Genomic DNA, 16137 nt, shown 5'->3' with positions numbered 1-16137 from the left:
TATTCCATTTTCTTAAAAGAAAAATCGAGATAATTTACTCACCACCATGTCATCAAAAATGTTGCTGTCTTTCTTTGTTCAGTCGAGAAGTAATTATGTTTTTGAAGAAAACATTGCAGGATTTTTCTCATTTTAATGGACTTTAATAGACACCAACAATTAACACTTAACTCAACACGTAACAGTTTTTTCAACGGAGTTTCAAAGGACTCTAAATGATCCCAAACGAGGCATAAGGGTCTTATCTAGCAAAACGATTGTCATTTTTGACAATAAAAATAACAAATATACACTTTTAAAGCACAACTTTTCGTTTAAATCCGGTCGTGATGCGCCAACGTGACCCCACGCAATACGTCATGACGTCAAGAGGTCACAGAGGACGAACGCGAAACTCCGCCCCAGTGTTTACAAGTGTTGAGAACGAGGACCGTTCCTACGTTGTTGTATGTCAACTGATACTAATTAATGTCTTTGTGTCAGTTTATTGTTTACAATGGTCCGCAAATGTGCGTTTTATATATGTAACACGTGACCTCCCTACGCCACTACGCATTTACGTTAGGTCGCGCTGGACCGGATTTAGACGAGAAGTTGTGCTTTAAAAGTGTATATTTGTTATTTTTTTGTCAAAAATGACAATCGTTTTGCTAGATAAGACCCTTATGGCTCGTTTGGGATCGTTTAGAGTCCTTTAAAACTCCGTTGAAAAAAACTGTTAAGTGTTGAATTAAGTGTTAATTGTTGGGCTCTATTAAAAGTCCATTAAAATGAGAAAATCCTGCAATGTTTTCCTCAAAAAACATAATTTCTTCTGGACTGAACAAAGAAAGACATCAACATTTTGGATGACATGGTGGTGAGTAAACTGTCTGGATTTTTCTTTTAAGAAAATGGAATATTCCTTTAATCTTACGTTCAATGTTTGCAAAAAAAATATGAAAAAAAATTGATTCTGCTCTTTGAGAATCGATTCTGAATCGACCACGTAAAAAAAAAACTATTAATCGAAAAATCAATTTTTTTGCCCAGCCCTAACAAGCACCAAAGAAAGTTGTTCTGGAAAGGCCTTGTTGACCTTATTCACAATTATTAAAGCCATGTCAGGGCTCGACATAAAGGCTTGTTCGCTTGTCCGGGACAAGTGGATGTTTTGTAGGACAAGTGTAAGAGAAAATTAGTTGTCCGACTGGACAAGTCAAATTTCAAAAAAATTTACTTAACGTTGTGCCGTTAACAACAGAGCAGAAAGTGCAGCGCAAACACCGAGCGGAATATTGAACAGAGAGCGCGGCCACTGACATATACACACACACACACACTCTTTTACATGTTACTGTTATTGTAACTAAACAAGCTGCGCGCGCATTAAACCTGATGGACGAACACAGAGGGGAGGGAGCTGCGGGACGACATGGAGTGGAGATTGATGTTTCTTCAGGCCCCGGCGTGAATATATAAATGACAGGCACTAATCAACCGCGTTTTCTTCATTGTGTGTCAAAAAAGCAGATTTAAGTCCATATTTTTTCTCTTCCAAAGTTCGGTAAAACACATAATGGACTTAAAATCTTGTTTAAGAATCTGTTTTATAACGAGAATCTCTCTTTAGCGTGCCTATGTGTGTTTGCGCCGCGTGACAGCCGGTTTGAATCTGACAGAGTTCGTCACTGTACATTAAAAATCCCACACAAACATTACAGCGTAAATGCTAGGTTTAATATTGATTTTATATATAACAGATAATCTAGATAAATTTATCCTAATAAGTTTTTTAAAACATGGTAATGTTTTAATGTTTTGCTTTAGTGTTTTAATGTCAGACAATCATTGAAATGTGGGAAAAATGAAGAGAAAGGCAGCAGATATAGCATCCTTCTTCAGAAAGAGTAGCAAGAAGCAGCCAAATGAATCTTAGTAAAATACATTTCAGTGGCCTAAATTCACATGATTTTCTGGTCTCTATAGTTTTTTCAGCAATGGGAGATATAAATCCTGGTTTCAAAGTAAATTTCAAAAGTTTTATTTGATTAAATAGTTTAAAAATACATGAGGTTGAATTATGACTAAAAATTGTATGTTAATCTTAATTCATTTTAATTAAAATTAAAGTATTGTAGCAACTGTATGTTATACATCATTGTGATTAACGCACCTATAATATTTAAAAGTATTTTAAGGTTGGATGATAGAGATTTTATGTGCCACCCCAGAGTAACTGCTGGCCCCTGCCTGGCCACCCCTATGAAAAATCCCTTGTTCCGCCACTGATTAGCAAAATACATTATATTATTCATCTTAACCCGGACAAGTGACTTTTGTGCATGGACAAGTAAAACATAAATTTACTTGTCCTAAGGACAAGTTCCTCAAAAATTTAATGTCAAGCCCTGCATGTAAATGCAATACCAATACATTTGTGACCCTGCCTGTGAACACCTAGCTAAAGTCATTTTCAGTGATGTACTGTTTTCTACATATGGCTAAAATCAAACTTTTAAGATCCTATAATCTCATAACCGGGTTTTACAGACAGGTTCACATTTATCAGAAAGAGGATCTAATACTTTCCTGACCACTTGTTTTCCAAAGATATCATTGGAGCACCCTGTGAAGGACGGCAAGGCCTTGGTATGTCCCACTTTCATACATGGGGGAAAGCCAATTCAGTGGAAAGAAAAGCCATGATCCAGGCAGAAGTAAGGGATTTAGAGGAAGAGCGAAGAAGGGCAAAGGCAGTGGAACTTGGATCCCAGGGTGCCTGGACTCGGTGGGATCTCCCTAAGCGGAAAGTGTCATGGAATGATCTCTGGAGGCTGGAGCCATACCGAATATCCTTTTTACTGAGGGCCGTTTATGACAGCCTTCCTTCCCCTGTGAACCTCCACAGATGGGGGTTAAGGGATGACCCTCTGTGCAAGCTCTGCAGGAAGAAAGGAACAATGGCCCATGTCTTGACAGGTTGCAGCACAGCACTTGCTCAGGGCAGATACAGATGGCGCCATGACAAAGTCCTAACAGTCCTTGCCGATATTTTGGAGCAGGAGAGAACCAGGAAATGCCAAAATAAGATTAAGGCGCCCCCTGCAATAGCTTTTGTTAAGGAGGGTTCAAAGCTACCAGGTCCCAGTAAGATCAGTGCAAGCATTCTTCAGTCTGCCCAAGCATGGGAGCTTAGGGTTGACCTAAAGAAAAGACTTCAGTTTCCTGACTTTGTCCACACTACCTTGAGACCAGACGCAGTCCTTTTCTCTTACACTGGAAAGAAGATCATCCTGGCTGAGCTTACAGTGCCATGGGAAGAGGGGTGTGAAGAGGCATTTGAGAGGAAATCTGAACGTTACAGGGAGCTGGTGCAAAACTGCAGAGAGAAAGGCTGGCAGACATGGCTGTACCCTGTTGAGGTGGGATGCAGGGGGTTTCCAGCCCAATCAGTCTGGAAACTGCTGACAGCTGTTGGACTGAAAGGATCAGAATGAAAAAGGGCGGTGCGAAGACTTGGGGAGGCAGCAGAGAGAGCCTCCTGTTGGATTTGGAATAGGAGGGACGAGTCGAGCTGGCAGCCAGGAGGGAGCGAGTAATGGCTGGCCACCACTGCTGACCCACCAAAAGGAGAGTGTTATGGTCAAGGGTCGAAACACTCAATGATAGTTGGTAACCATCTGATGACACAACCTCCTGGCTAAGAGCGCCAGAAGGAGTAGCATCTAATTATGCTATCACCAGCCTGGATATTGCAAACCGCTCCCTACAGAGGTGGCGCTGATGCTAAAATTAAGAGAAGCCCCTGAATGCCCTTATGTCATAAAAATGTATGAATGGTACGAGGAACGCGCCTGGGTCATGCTTGTCCTCGAGTACCAAAGGGACTGGAAGGACTTGTATTCCTATATCGATAAAAAGGGAATGAAGGAAGACAAAGCTCTGTTTTTGGTTTGCACCTGAAGTTAACAAACTTTAGGATGGCTCGTCTAGTCAAAAGCACTGGCTACACATCCAAACCACGTGTAGGTGAGTTGGAGTTTTTTAATAACATAGTGAAGCATGGAAACTTGCTTTTAGTGACATCATGATCATGTGACCTTGTTACAAAATTACTCAACACAATGTTTTGCTTACAGTAGCTAAATGTTGCATTCCACCTGAGGCCTTACCGAGGTTGCAATACTTGGCCATGCCAGCAACCGTCTGGGCCTTAGGTGTGGTGCTCTATGAGATGGTGAACAGATTTCCACCCTTGCAACGATTAGGCGTAGTAAGGATTACGGGACGCAATTTAACCATGAGTAAGTAAAAGACAAGAAGATTGCATTTTGTACATTTTACTCATTTGGTATTTTAGACATTTTTATTTAAAGCAACTTACAGTGTATTCAAGGTTCATATTTTTCATCAGTATGTCTGCTCCTGTCCCACAACCTTTTGTGCTGTTAACACAATTCACTACAAACTGAGGAGCCTGAGGAACACTATCTGATACAAGAACTATATAGACAGATAGAAAGGCTTACCAGCTCTTTTCTAACACTTACAGATGCCTGTGATCTGATTCGACGGTGCCTGTACATGAATCCAGATCAACGACTAACAATCGATCAGATTTTAGCACACGACTGGTTTAAATGCATCATAACACAGGTTCCGGCGACCCCAGCGGTTGCGAATTATCTTGTGCCAAAAGGTTCTGGTAAGACAGCACAATTTACTGTATTTTTTAAAAGCAAATCTTATTGTAGACACATCAGACAATGATTTCTTGTATGTCGTTCTTTTCTGACATTGTTTTCTATTTCATTGTTTTTTATTTCATTTATTGTGTGTTTCAGAATCTTTTAATGCTGAATACGAGTATAAAACGAGTAAAGATTATTTTCTTGGGAAAAGTGCCTATGGCAGGGTCTATAGAGGAACCCGTAAAGCTGATGGCAAATTGGTACGGCACCCATACTTATTTCTACAGACATTGTGCAAACCTTAAACATGTTGCGCTTTTCAATGTTTCATGTTCTCTTTCTCTTTGCAGGTCGCCATCAAGCATGTGAGGCTACGTGAGGAAGAAAGATGTATTTGTTATGCAAGTCATCAAAACTAAGGCTTTCCAGGCTTTCAGCATGGATATTCCAGACCACTTGTTACAGAGGTGGCCTTAATGTTGAAGTTAAAAGAAGCTCCTGTATGCCCCTATGTTATAAGAATGATTGACTGGTATGAGGAACGCAATTACCTCATGTTTGTTCTGGAGTACCTAGACGAATGGATGCCCTTGCGTAATTATATCTCTACACCTGGAAAACTGCCGGAAGATAAAGCACGCAGGCTTAAGCTTCAGTTAGTGAAAGCAGTTGAACATTGCATAAAGCATGGGGTGTTTCACAATGACATCCATTTTGGAAACATCTTGGTGGACATTGAAGGTGTACAACTGAAGTTAATTGACTTTGGGATTGGCCGTCTAATCAATGACGCTGCATACAAATCCAAAGGACATAAAGGTGAGCTGGAGATTTTAGATAACTTAGTGGAACATGGAAACTTGCTTTTAGTGACATCATGATCATGTGACCCTGTTACTTCTCAACACAATGTTTTGCTTACAGGAGCACCTGAGAAATATTCTGAGTTCATACACAGGGTCATGCCTAAAAACGTCTAGGACTTAGGTTATGTGCTATATAAGATGCTGCACAGAAAAAAGCCCCTTCTTTGGACCCCAATTATGGAGCCCACTTTAACCAAGAGTAAGTGAAAGACAAAAAGACTGCATTTTGTACATTTGCCTCATTTGGCAGACATTTTTTATCTAAAGCAACTTACAGTTCATTCAAGGTTTATATTTTTCATCAGTATGTCTGCTCCTCTCCCACAACCTTTTGTGCTGTAGAGTAAACCAATAGAGTAAAGTTTGCCGCATCGTCTGCCTTTTCGTTACATTATTTTGGTCTGACGAACCACTTTATTTTAACTACAGGGTTAAGCATCGACTGCCTTTAATTATTTGGTCTGACGAACTAGTTAACTCTACTTACCAGAGTTAAACATTGCTGTATTGACTGCCATTAATTATAAGGTCTGACGAACTTCTTAACTCTGGACTAGTTGTATGGTCGATCGAAAACAAAAGAGCTCCATGGCCAAAAAAACAACTTGGTTTAAACAAATTTGTTCGGAAATATCTTGTTTTGACTATTGCTAGGAAATAACTAGTTTTGACTCCCATAGAAACTATAGAAACCATCAGGCGACTAAGCTGGTTCCGGTGAAGCTAAACATTTGCCCCCCACCCCATATCTTCATCATGAGGGGACCCCCCCGTCACTAAAAGACGAAGTTCTTCTCATGACTCCATCCCACAGCATTTCGCCTGTCTAAGATTTGGGGAGTATAGGCTCATTTGCATCTAGGTTTACCTAGCAACTTCACTGCTGAGTTTTATTGCTGAATTTTATTGCTGAAGGGGTACCTAGTAGGACAACATACAGTAAGGATCGTCCCATCTTGGTTTTAGGCCTGAGTGTTTTAATTTTTTATAAATCATTTGCCCTGGCACAATATTATGTTCTCCGTAATTTTTCCAGCATCCTGAACCTGATTTTGCTTTTTTGTACTGCCTCAGTCAAAGCCATACAATATGTAAAAAGAGAATCTGACATTAGATGTAAATTTACTTCTGCAAGGTCTGAAGTTCCTGGCAGCTATGCCATTGAATCCCCAAAAGCCTACAGACTTCCTGACATACCTGACCAGTAAAGTTTTTACCCTGATCAAAATCAATAATGTTTCATTTAATCTAGAATGATGTCTCGAACCAGCATATTAGCCATAAAAGCAGCAAAGCCTTTCTTTGTGGGGAAAACCTTTACACCAAACGAGAAAATTATCAGTTATAATTGTAATATCTTGATACCCCTCGCACTTAGGTAAGGTTATAAAGTCACACTGCAATTCACAAAACAGCCCTGAGGTTGACCACAACAGCCAGAGTTGCCGTAACAACCACAGACAGTTCATTGAGATTTACCAGCATGTTTACAGATGTTAGAAAAGTTACAGTACTGTAAGGTTTTTGTTTGACAGACCATATTTTAGTAAAATGTTGCAGTGCTACTTTATATTTTCAACAGAAGTCTACTTCTAAAAATTTTGTAACACGACACTGTAAAACACACTCACGACTAGTGCTGGAGCACTACATTTAGTTAGGTTAACTCATGTTTTACTAACTAATGTTAGCCAGCTTATAGCATCATGATTCAGTACGCTAGTTCGCCAGTGTAAACTAATGGAGCCAGGGCTGCACATAAGCTGGTGCGCAGTGCTCATTAACTCTTTCCCCGCCATTGATGAGTTATCTCGTCAATCTGCAATACCGCTATTATCCCGCAACTTATAAAACCCAGAAGTATTGCCCTAGGGCAAACAGCTGTATGTCCGTGTATGTTTTAAAGATCGCTCTGCATCTGATCTCTATCAAAATTCCTTCACAAAAAATGGAATTATAAAATTTGGTGTTTTTGATGAAACCTACACATATTTGAGAGGTGATAAAAACAGAAACCATGAAGGTAGGATGAAACTGATTTTTTTGTTTGAAAGCAGAGGGTCTGTTCTTTTAATTCATATATTGTATGTTTATATATTTAAAAAGGAGCATTTTCTGGAAGGCATTAAACTTTTGTGAAAATCATGAAAAATGCTGGCGGCGAAAGAGTTAATGAATGCATATTTTTATGAGCACTGATAACAGATAAAAATTGTTATGTGTAACCCAGGCAATGTCCATGTAACAACACATTAGCACGTTAGCAGCTGGCTAGCCTAACCATGATGATGAAATGCATTGTTGGACATAACATTACTTTTAAAAGTCTACATGTTGGTTAAAGGAATAGTCTACTCATTTTCAATATTAAACTATGTTATTACCTTAACTAAGAAGAGGTGATACATCCCTCTATCATCTTAGTGCGTGCACGTAAGCGCTGGGGCGCGCTGCGACACTTTGATAGCATTTAGCTTAGCCCCATTCATTCAATGGTACCAAACAGAGATAAAGTTAGAAGTGACCAAACACATCAACATTTTTCCTATTTAAGACAAGTAGTTATACGAGCAAGTTTGGTGGTACAAAATAAAACGTAGCGCTTTTCTAAGCGGATTTAAAAGAGGAACTATATTGTATGGCGGAATAGCACTTTTGGGAGTACTTCGACTCGCCTGAAAAATCCGCTCCCCTTCTCCCTCTCATAATGGGAGAGGGAGAGTGCTACTGCGCCGAGTCGAAGTACTCCCAAAAGTTTTAACATATTTTTGTTTTACATTTTTACCCAACTTTAACAGCTAAATGTGCAACATGCAAATGTTCATGTCAAAAGAAGGCCTATTTTGCAGACATCCATATAAAATGTAGGCAATGGGTTATAAAGAACGAATAAATCTTACAAAGATTTTTTTCCATATCCACTTAGGTTTCTCAGCTTGCACTCGTAAGCATCTGCATCTTATTTTGATAGATGTAATGTTTTCTTATCAAGGCTAGTTGCGTTTATAGGTCATATACGTTTGACGATTGCGCATGTTTTCTGTCTCATTGTACACAGCCAAATGGACCGAAAAACACAACCTAAAATTGCTGCGTTCTTCGTACGACGAAGCAGACCTACCTCACCATCCGTACCGCCTTCACCACCCCCACAGCCCCCACCTCCACCGGCGGATCCCCGCAATCCTCTAAACACCGACGTAGTGGGTGGAACCCGGAGTGGGCTATGGACCCTAAATATGCAGGGTGGCTGTACCACACAGAACACAGTGAGTAGATTATTATTTATTTTATACTAAATGTTAAAATTAAGTATTGCTATATTAAATGAGTTATTGCATTATTCCTAGGGATGTTTTGCAGACTGTGCAGGATGCACCGTCAAAAGGCATTACGTGGCCCCTCTCAAAGGCCTTTCATAGAGGTCCCCTGCACTAACTACAGGCGTGATGCCTTGGACTCACACTTGAGCTCAACCAATCACATTTCATGTGTTGGAATTGCAGCCCAATCAAGCCCAAGTAAGTGTTTGAGTTGTTTAGGAATAACAAACTAGGGTGTTTTAATTATTAAATTTAAACTAACAGTGACAGCTTATTGTATGTTTGTTTATTAGGTCTGCCCATCAGTGAGGCATTTCAGCCAATTTTAAATGTGGTATCTTGTATCCATTCAAGATGGCACGGCCACAACTATTGCAGAGGCTGTGAAGCAGGTGGTCATGATAAAAAAAATACCTGAGGACCGCATCTTTGGACCGCAACATGTTGATGAGAGTCAGGCCATCTCAGACCTAAAAATGCTGGCAAAGCAGTTCCCACCCATCAATGAGAAGGCACTTCTCCAAGAATGGCAGAGCTTTAAAGTGCTTACAACAACTGGAATCTTAAAAGTAAGTGATTTACATTATGAAGTTATTTTATGTAAGTTCATGCATGTGTGTCATTGACCAATGTTCTCCTCCATCAGGACAAGTTCCAGCTAGACATAATGACTGCAATGGCATCTGGGTATGAGGAGCTACATCTGCTTTACCCAAACCTGTCCCTCCTATCAGCAATCGCCCTCACAATACCTGTCTCAAGTGTGAATTGTGAGAGGGATTTCTCTGCGATGAACAGGGTTCATCACCATCTCTCAATCTTAGATTATATCAAAATTGTAAATATTACAAAAGTATAAAATAAACTTACTCTAAACTTCATTCACACTTCGTGTATCGATCAAGACAGATTTGCGGAACAGGCTGCAGGGTGACAGCCTGCATGAAAATAAACATCATCAATGGACCACTTGTTCAAGAGTGCAACTACCAAAGGGCCCTTGAATTGTTTTTTTAAAACCAAGAAGGATAGCCTGTAGCAATGCTGTATGTCAGCTCTGCCATAAGCAGTGACTGATCACCTTGCACATTTTGACAATGTTGTTTTGCACTTTGTATAGTGTTTGTTAAAATTGTTTGTTGTTGAGGCAAATTTAGAATGTTGTTTTGCACTTTCTTATTATTATATTTTATTAAAAGGTTATATTTAGTGTTAAATAAATAATTGTTAAATGTAGTACAGAGTCTGTGGTCTATCTCACAAAGACGCGATTTGCATTTTTATATATAATTGTGCGTACTGCAAATTTATTTTGTTGTAAATATTGAGGCGGCAGAGGCCTAGTGGTTCATGTAGGTTGTCTACAAACCGAAAGGTTGGTAGTTCAATCCCCGGCTCCACCGGACCAAGTGTCGAGGTGTCCTTGAGCAAGACACCTAACCCCAGCTGGTCCCGACGAGCTGGCTGGCGCCTTGCATGGCTGACACCGCCGTCGGTGTATGAATGTGGGAGTGAATGGGTGAATGTGAGGCTAATTGTAAAGCGCTTTGGATGGCCATAGGTCTGTTAAAAGCGCTATATAAATGCAGTCCATTTACCATTTAACATATAAGCTTACAGATAGCAGTTAAGAGGCAGTTTGATTGTGCATCAGGTTTTATGTTGGGACTGTTAATTGTGTTAAACACACTCAGGAATGTCTGTTCTGTACTGTGCACTGCACAGTGTTTGTTTTTTCACTGAATTTTTTATGTTTTGTACAGGAGAGATTTATGTTTGGACTGTAAAAAGAAAACAGGAATTTTATATTGTGTTAAACTCTCAGGAATGTCTATACTGTGCACTGGACAGTGTTTTTGTTTTGCACTACTCTTTTGAATTTTTTTGAACAAGAGTTATGTTGGTACTGTAAAAGAGTAAACAGGCTGTATAACAATAAAATAATTGTATTTATTTTATTTTGTGTAAAGCAGAAGATTTTTTGCCCTCTTAAACCTTCTTAAAGGTTGTATCTTTAAAGGCGGTCTAAGCGAATAATGTGCGACGTCACTTCCTGTTGATGTTTGAACTGTTTTCAAACAGACAGAGCGTAGCTAACTCCTCCCCCTCCCCCTCCCTTCCGTGCTTTCATGAACGCGCCCAACCCCCACCCCCAAATCCTTCTTGTCGTTTATTGGCTGGAATACTTTGTTTTGTTTTGTGATGCTAGGTTTGGCCATTTGTTGATATTGCCGTTTGTGAAGCCTGGGCTGTCTACAGAGATCGCGTTTTTTTACAGTTTGATCAGCGGACAGGCAGCAAGCAGATAGTGAGGAGATGTTTCCGGTATGTAACAAAAAATGTTTTATGGTCTAAAACGCGTGAATTCGCTTAGAGCACTTTTGAAGTATATTATTAAGAATGTTTTTGGTATTTATTCGAGATACATTATGGTTTTTATTAATCGAGAAACAGCAAAAACTAATCGTTAGATTAATCGGCCAATTAGTCATTAGACTAGTCGACAAATCGATAAAATAGTCGCCCGATTAATCGTTTAAAAAATAATCGTTTACCCCAGCTCTACTCCCGACACTCATAATCTTAATGCACGCGTGCTCTGAATAAAGATAATTAATATAAGACAGTAAATTTTGAAACGGTCCTGTGCTACATGCTATTGTTAGCATTACACCATAAAAACAATGCTATCGTTAGCATTACACCACAAAAACAATGCTATCTTTAGCGTTACACCACAAAAACAATAAAATAATATATTACAAATGCCCTGTAACTATTTCTTACCTTTGCAGTAAAAAGAAAGCCAGCTCGGGGTCTGTTTTCATACCCAGCGCTGACTGGAGCTCCCTCCAAGAATCAAATGCCAATCCGATGTTTACTCTTGTATCTTTGCCCCGACGCCGGTCACGCTCTATTTTGGCCGTACTAGATAAGGATTTTTTTTAAACTAACGAGGAGTTTCCGTGGGTGTCTGGATCGTGCTGGAGGTTGGTCGCCTCATTCACAAACATACAAAAAGTTCTAGACATGCTAAACTTCTTATAGCTGCTACTAGAAATTCCTCTTTTAGAAATGTCAGCCAGAAAACAGCACAATCTGAAAAACTGATGCTTATGACATCACAGGCATCTCACTGTCCCTCCACTTTAAAATAATTGGCTACATTTTTAGAGTGGCAGCAAAGTCAGCCAATCAGTAATGAGATTGCAAGTTAAGCCAGTAGGGGGAGCCAAATAGGTGCAAAACCACTGTTTAAAATCCCCCACCCTAATAGAGCTATTTGAGAGAGGTTTTTAGGAAGCTTCTGAGGCATTACAGACCCAAACAAAAACATTTTTGTCTACATGTCACATCACAGAACAAGGATAAATACCCCGTTCAATCATTCTATATCACCTTTAAAGATTTTTTAAATTAATAAGCTACATAATGCCCCTTTAACTGCATATTCACAAAGAAAACAGCTCATCTAAAGTGTGATAATTTTACAACATTTCTGTTTTCACTGTATTTTTGTCAAATAAATCAATCACAGCCTTTTAAACAGTAGTGTTTAAGTTTGAGGTCGTACTTACTAGCCATATGGTTCATACATAGCCCCTTAGAGATGTTTTCTGACAGGTTTGATTGAACTCTGCTGCATGGCCATCAGCATGAACAAATCTACAAACATAACATGCAACTTGTCACAGAGCAAACAATATTTAGGATGCAGGACAAAAGGAAACAAGCAAGAGTAGAGTTGAAACGTTAAAAAGGATTGTATACAAAAAATAGAATATACAAAAAATAGCTGAATTTTATGTTTTTAGGTTTACTTATTAATTTAATATTGCACATTGTCACTCACCTTTGTCAAAACCTTCTTTAAATAACTGTAATAACATTTTAAAAGGAAAATAAGATGCACGATTACGTTGTGAAGTGAATATGAAGTGATTGAGTGAACTTTTTCAACTCACCTGAATTTTCAACATCTCTGTCAGCAGCTCCCTTCGAAAATGCTGAAATCTTGAGCTTATTTCTATTATAGAGGGGTTATTTTGTCACTCCTGAAATCAGAGAACAAAACTTTTATTTATATTGGTTTACGATGAAACATTGTAATACTTTCAGCTAATTTTGACGTCCCCTGTAACTAGTACATTCCAATAATGCATTAACACCCTTTACAACGCATTTAAAACATCCCATCGACACTAGACCTGTTTGAGTCGTAACTCACTCGGATCTTTAACCGGATCTTTAAATTAACTCACGAGTCGCGAGTCTCTAGTGTCATTAACCCGGATCAGTTGTCCTACTACAATTCAATGTAAAACCATAAACAGCGCCACCACACACACAAACCTCTTTCAACATTATTGATGAGGCTTCGCTCGCACTACAGATCCACTCGTAACCGGCTGATCTGCGGGAGAACTGTGGATCCTAAGTGGATCTGTAGAGCCGGTTACAAGCACTGATCTATATAAATGACTGGATTGCGCATGATGTCACACTTGTGAAGCCACCGCGCCGCCATGTTGGTATACCCAAACGTTCTATTACATCAATGGACGTTATCAGATTTTAATGATAAAACATCACTTTAATCGTCTTCGTTTTTATATGTGAACTTACCCTGTACATTATTACAACACAAACGTCCAAAGCATGTAAATAGTTATTTACTGAACGTTGTACATTTTGCGTTTTAATCAGTTATTATAAATTCATCTTTATTACAGTATCAGATCAGCAGACAGACCGCAGCATTTAGTATTAATGACAATAAACGAGCTCATTCTGAAATCTATATAAATAATCATGCTTTGTACCGTGTGTTCATGCAATAATTTGCTAGTTTTGTAATTATGTTATCTAAACTTATTTAAAGAAATAACGCTGACCGTCACAGTGTAGCTGAATGTCAAAAAAACTTTATTTATACCCGTGTCATTAACAAATGCAACAGACACACTCACCTTAACGGTTTTTTATAAATCCATTATCCTGCCCGATTAAAACATAAACATTGCAAATAACACCAGAATTAACAAATAATTAACGTACACATATCCTAAAAAATAACCTTGTGTAACTGATACGCTGTAAAGGGGGTAAATTTTAATCATGATTTTGAATGGAAGTCAATGGCGCTCTCTGCCGGTTGGGTATACCAAGATGGCGGCTCAAACTCTGCGCTGGCTTCACGTCACGCAGTTACGTCAAGCGTTCTATGCGCAATCCAGTCATTTATTTAGATCAGTGGTTACAAGTGGGTCTGTACTGAGTTTCCTTGGCAATTTAGCAATACTGATTCAAGTGACTCGCACAACCCGGATCACTTTAGTGAGTGACTCACAATAACCCGGATCCTTAAAAGAAATCGAGTTAGATGTTCTCAATCGCCCAAACTTTCATAAACAAGCTCTAAACCTATATGCTAACGGAGATGCTAACGGACTTTTCTCGAAGACACAATCCATTTCAATGAGGTAAATATTCAACAAAATCGTATCAATTAGGTGTCAACCACAGTTGTGTGTATTATTTTTGTAATTTGAGGGACGAAACCTGAAAAAGTGAAGAAAACCATAAGAGACACGGAGATTTGCGCTTTCTGTTGTTCCTAGCCTCGTTTCCATGGTAACTCACGCAACTCCAACGGACTTGAAGTAACGTTCAGCACCCGCTGCACACACACAGCATTTACATAAATAAACATCTTAGAAAACTACATAAACAATTAAAGTCGTATTAAATTATTATTAAATAGTGAATTTTTAACTTTTGGTTGTTCTATGCCATATAGGACAATTTAATCTTTCTATTTAATATTTTTATTTAACTTTTTTTTAGTATTTTATTCTAACTCTAAGATGTTAAACCTGTAAATGTATTTGCTTTAATGAACATGAAGGTATTTTGAGGATGTTCATAATTTAACCGTTCGGGAGCCACATACACTTAGTATTCTTTTGTCCTACTATGGAAGTGAATGGGGATTATTAACAGTTAAATTAAAAACATTCCTCAAAATATCTTACATTGTGTTTATCAGAACAAATACAATTATAACGGGATGTAGCAACATGAGAGTGAGTAAATGATGACAGAATTTTAATTTTTGGGTGAACTATTCCTTGACTGGTCGTGTTATGGAGCCATATGCACATGTTGTTTTTCCATTAGTTGGGTGTGTAAGTCACTAAATCCAACTTCATATTAACTTTTTATCTAAAATATAGCACAATTTTGTTCTATTCCAAAATCCTACAACTGCCCGACTTGAAAACTTTTCTTTTCAAAGAAAAGTTAAAGTAACACAGTGTTACAACTAATCCATAAGTTTACAAGATAATGAAAGAAAACAATGTAAATTTCATTAATCAAAATGAACTGTAAATACAATATAACATAATTGACAATTATTAATTTGTGTGTGTGTGTGTGTGTGTGGCCCTTTAAAAAATACTTATTCATATGCACTGATCCATAATAGAAGGATGCTTATGAGGGAGACATGGATCGCTACAGTATGTGGATATCTGTTATAAACAGAAACAACATTCACATCTAGCATGTAGATAGAATAGTATTGAATTATTTGTGTTTAAATAGAATTTTCCAGCAAGTGTTACAACCCTTTTAATTAACCCACCCATGGGGTTATCTGTAATGTTTGCACATCTGTCAGTTTAGCTAAATAAAAATATATCTGGTCTTTATAAGGACTTAGTATAAGCACGCACACGCAAAATCTGAGCTGAGCCAGTTCATTTGAGTTGTATACTGTAGCTGCTCATCGAGATTTGTGTGAGAGTGAAAGAAATCCCACTGCATCCTGCTGAAAAAATCAGCATAGACCAGCATCATTCCCATGCTGGTTTGGTGCTGGTTTAGCTGGTGTTCACCAGCATATCAGCATCAAAACACAACATATGCTGGTTTTGCTGTATTTTTAGCAGGGTATGCCATGCACGCTCGCATTATTGATGCTTTATCGCATCAATAATGCGCCCACGGCATTAAAATAACACAAACTAAAATGAACTCTAAAGAAGAGAACTGTTATAAATTCAATTATCAAACCACTCTAATACGGTTTTGAGACTATGGTCGTTTATTAATCCGATGGATCAATAGGTCTTTCAGAATTTTAACAATTATAAAGTTGACTATTATAGTATGACTATTAATCTTTGACGTATATAACAAACCAAACCATTTAAAAATTGGTAGAAAATTAAGCAAGCTATGGTCATTTAAAAGTACATGCATCATTAA

At 38.4% G+C, this 16137-nt stretch overlaps 1 protein-coding gene and 1 long non-coding RNA gene across 2 annotated transcripts in view; both read left to right on the top strand.

Annotated features, from left to right (window-relative positions):
- The window catches only part of LOC135787380 (uncharacterized), a 33024-nt gene extending 23827 nt beyond the window's left edge, over positions 1–9197 (top strand). The window contains exons 6-14 of the mRNA XM_073812875.1: positions 2593–4011; positions 4122–4286; positions 4535–4687; positions 4827–4933; positions 5024–5492; positions 5598–5738; positions 8598–8808; positions 8890–9060; positions 9156–9197. Coding sequence (XP_073668976.1) covers positions 2593–2688 — 96 coding nt within the window. The 3' untranslated portion in view covers positions 2689–4011; positions 4122–4286; positions 4535–4687; ... (4 more) ...; positions 8890–9060; positions 9156–9197. The remainder of the gene's footprint in view (positions 1–2592; positions 4012–4121; positions 4287–4534; positions 4688–4826; positions 4934–5023; positions 5493–5597; positions 5739–8597; positions 8809–8889; positions 9061–9155) is intronic.
- A 53-nt stretch (positions 9198–9250) lies between these two features.
- Positions 9251–10806, top strand: LOC135787639 (uncharacterized). Its single transcript, XR_010547138.1, has 2 exons — positions 9251–9431; positions 9509–10806. It is a non-coding gene; the product is annotated as an uncharacterized lncRNA (long non-coding RNA).
- Positions 10807–16137: the final 5331 nt, after the last annotated feature.

Source organism: Paramisgurnus dabryanus, chromosome 20 (assembly GCF_030506205.2).
Source record: "Paramisgurnus dabryanus chromosome 20, PD_genome_1.1, whole genome shotgun sequence".
NCBI lineage: Eukaryota > Metazoa > Chordata > Actinopteri > Cypriniformes > Cobitidae > Paramisgurnus > Paramisgurnus dabryanus.
Note: the sequence above shows the minus strand (reverse complement) of the source record. Positions and strands in the feature narration are given on the sequence as shown.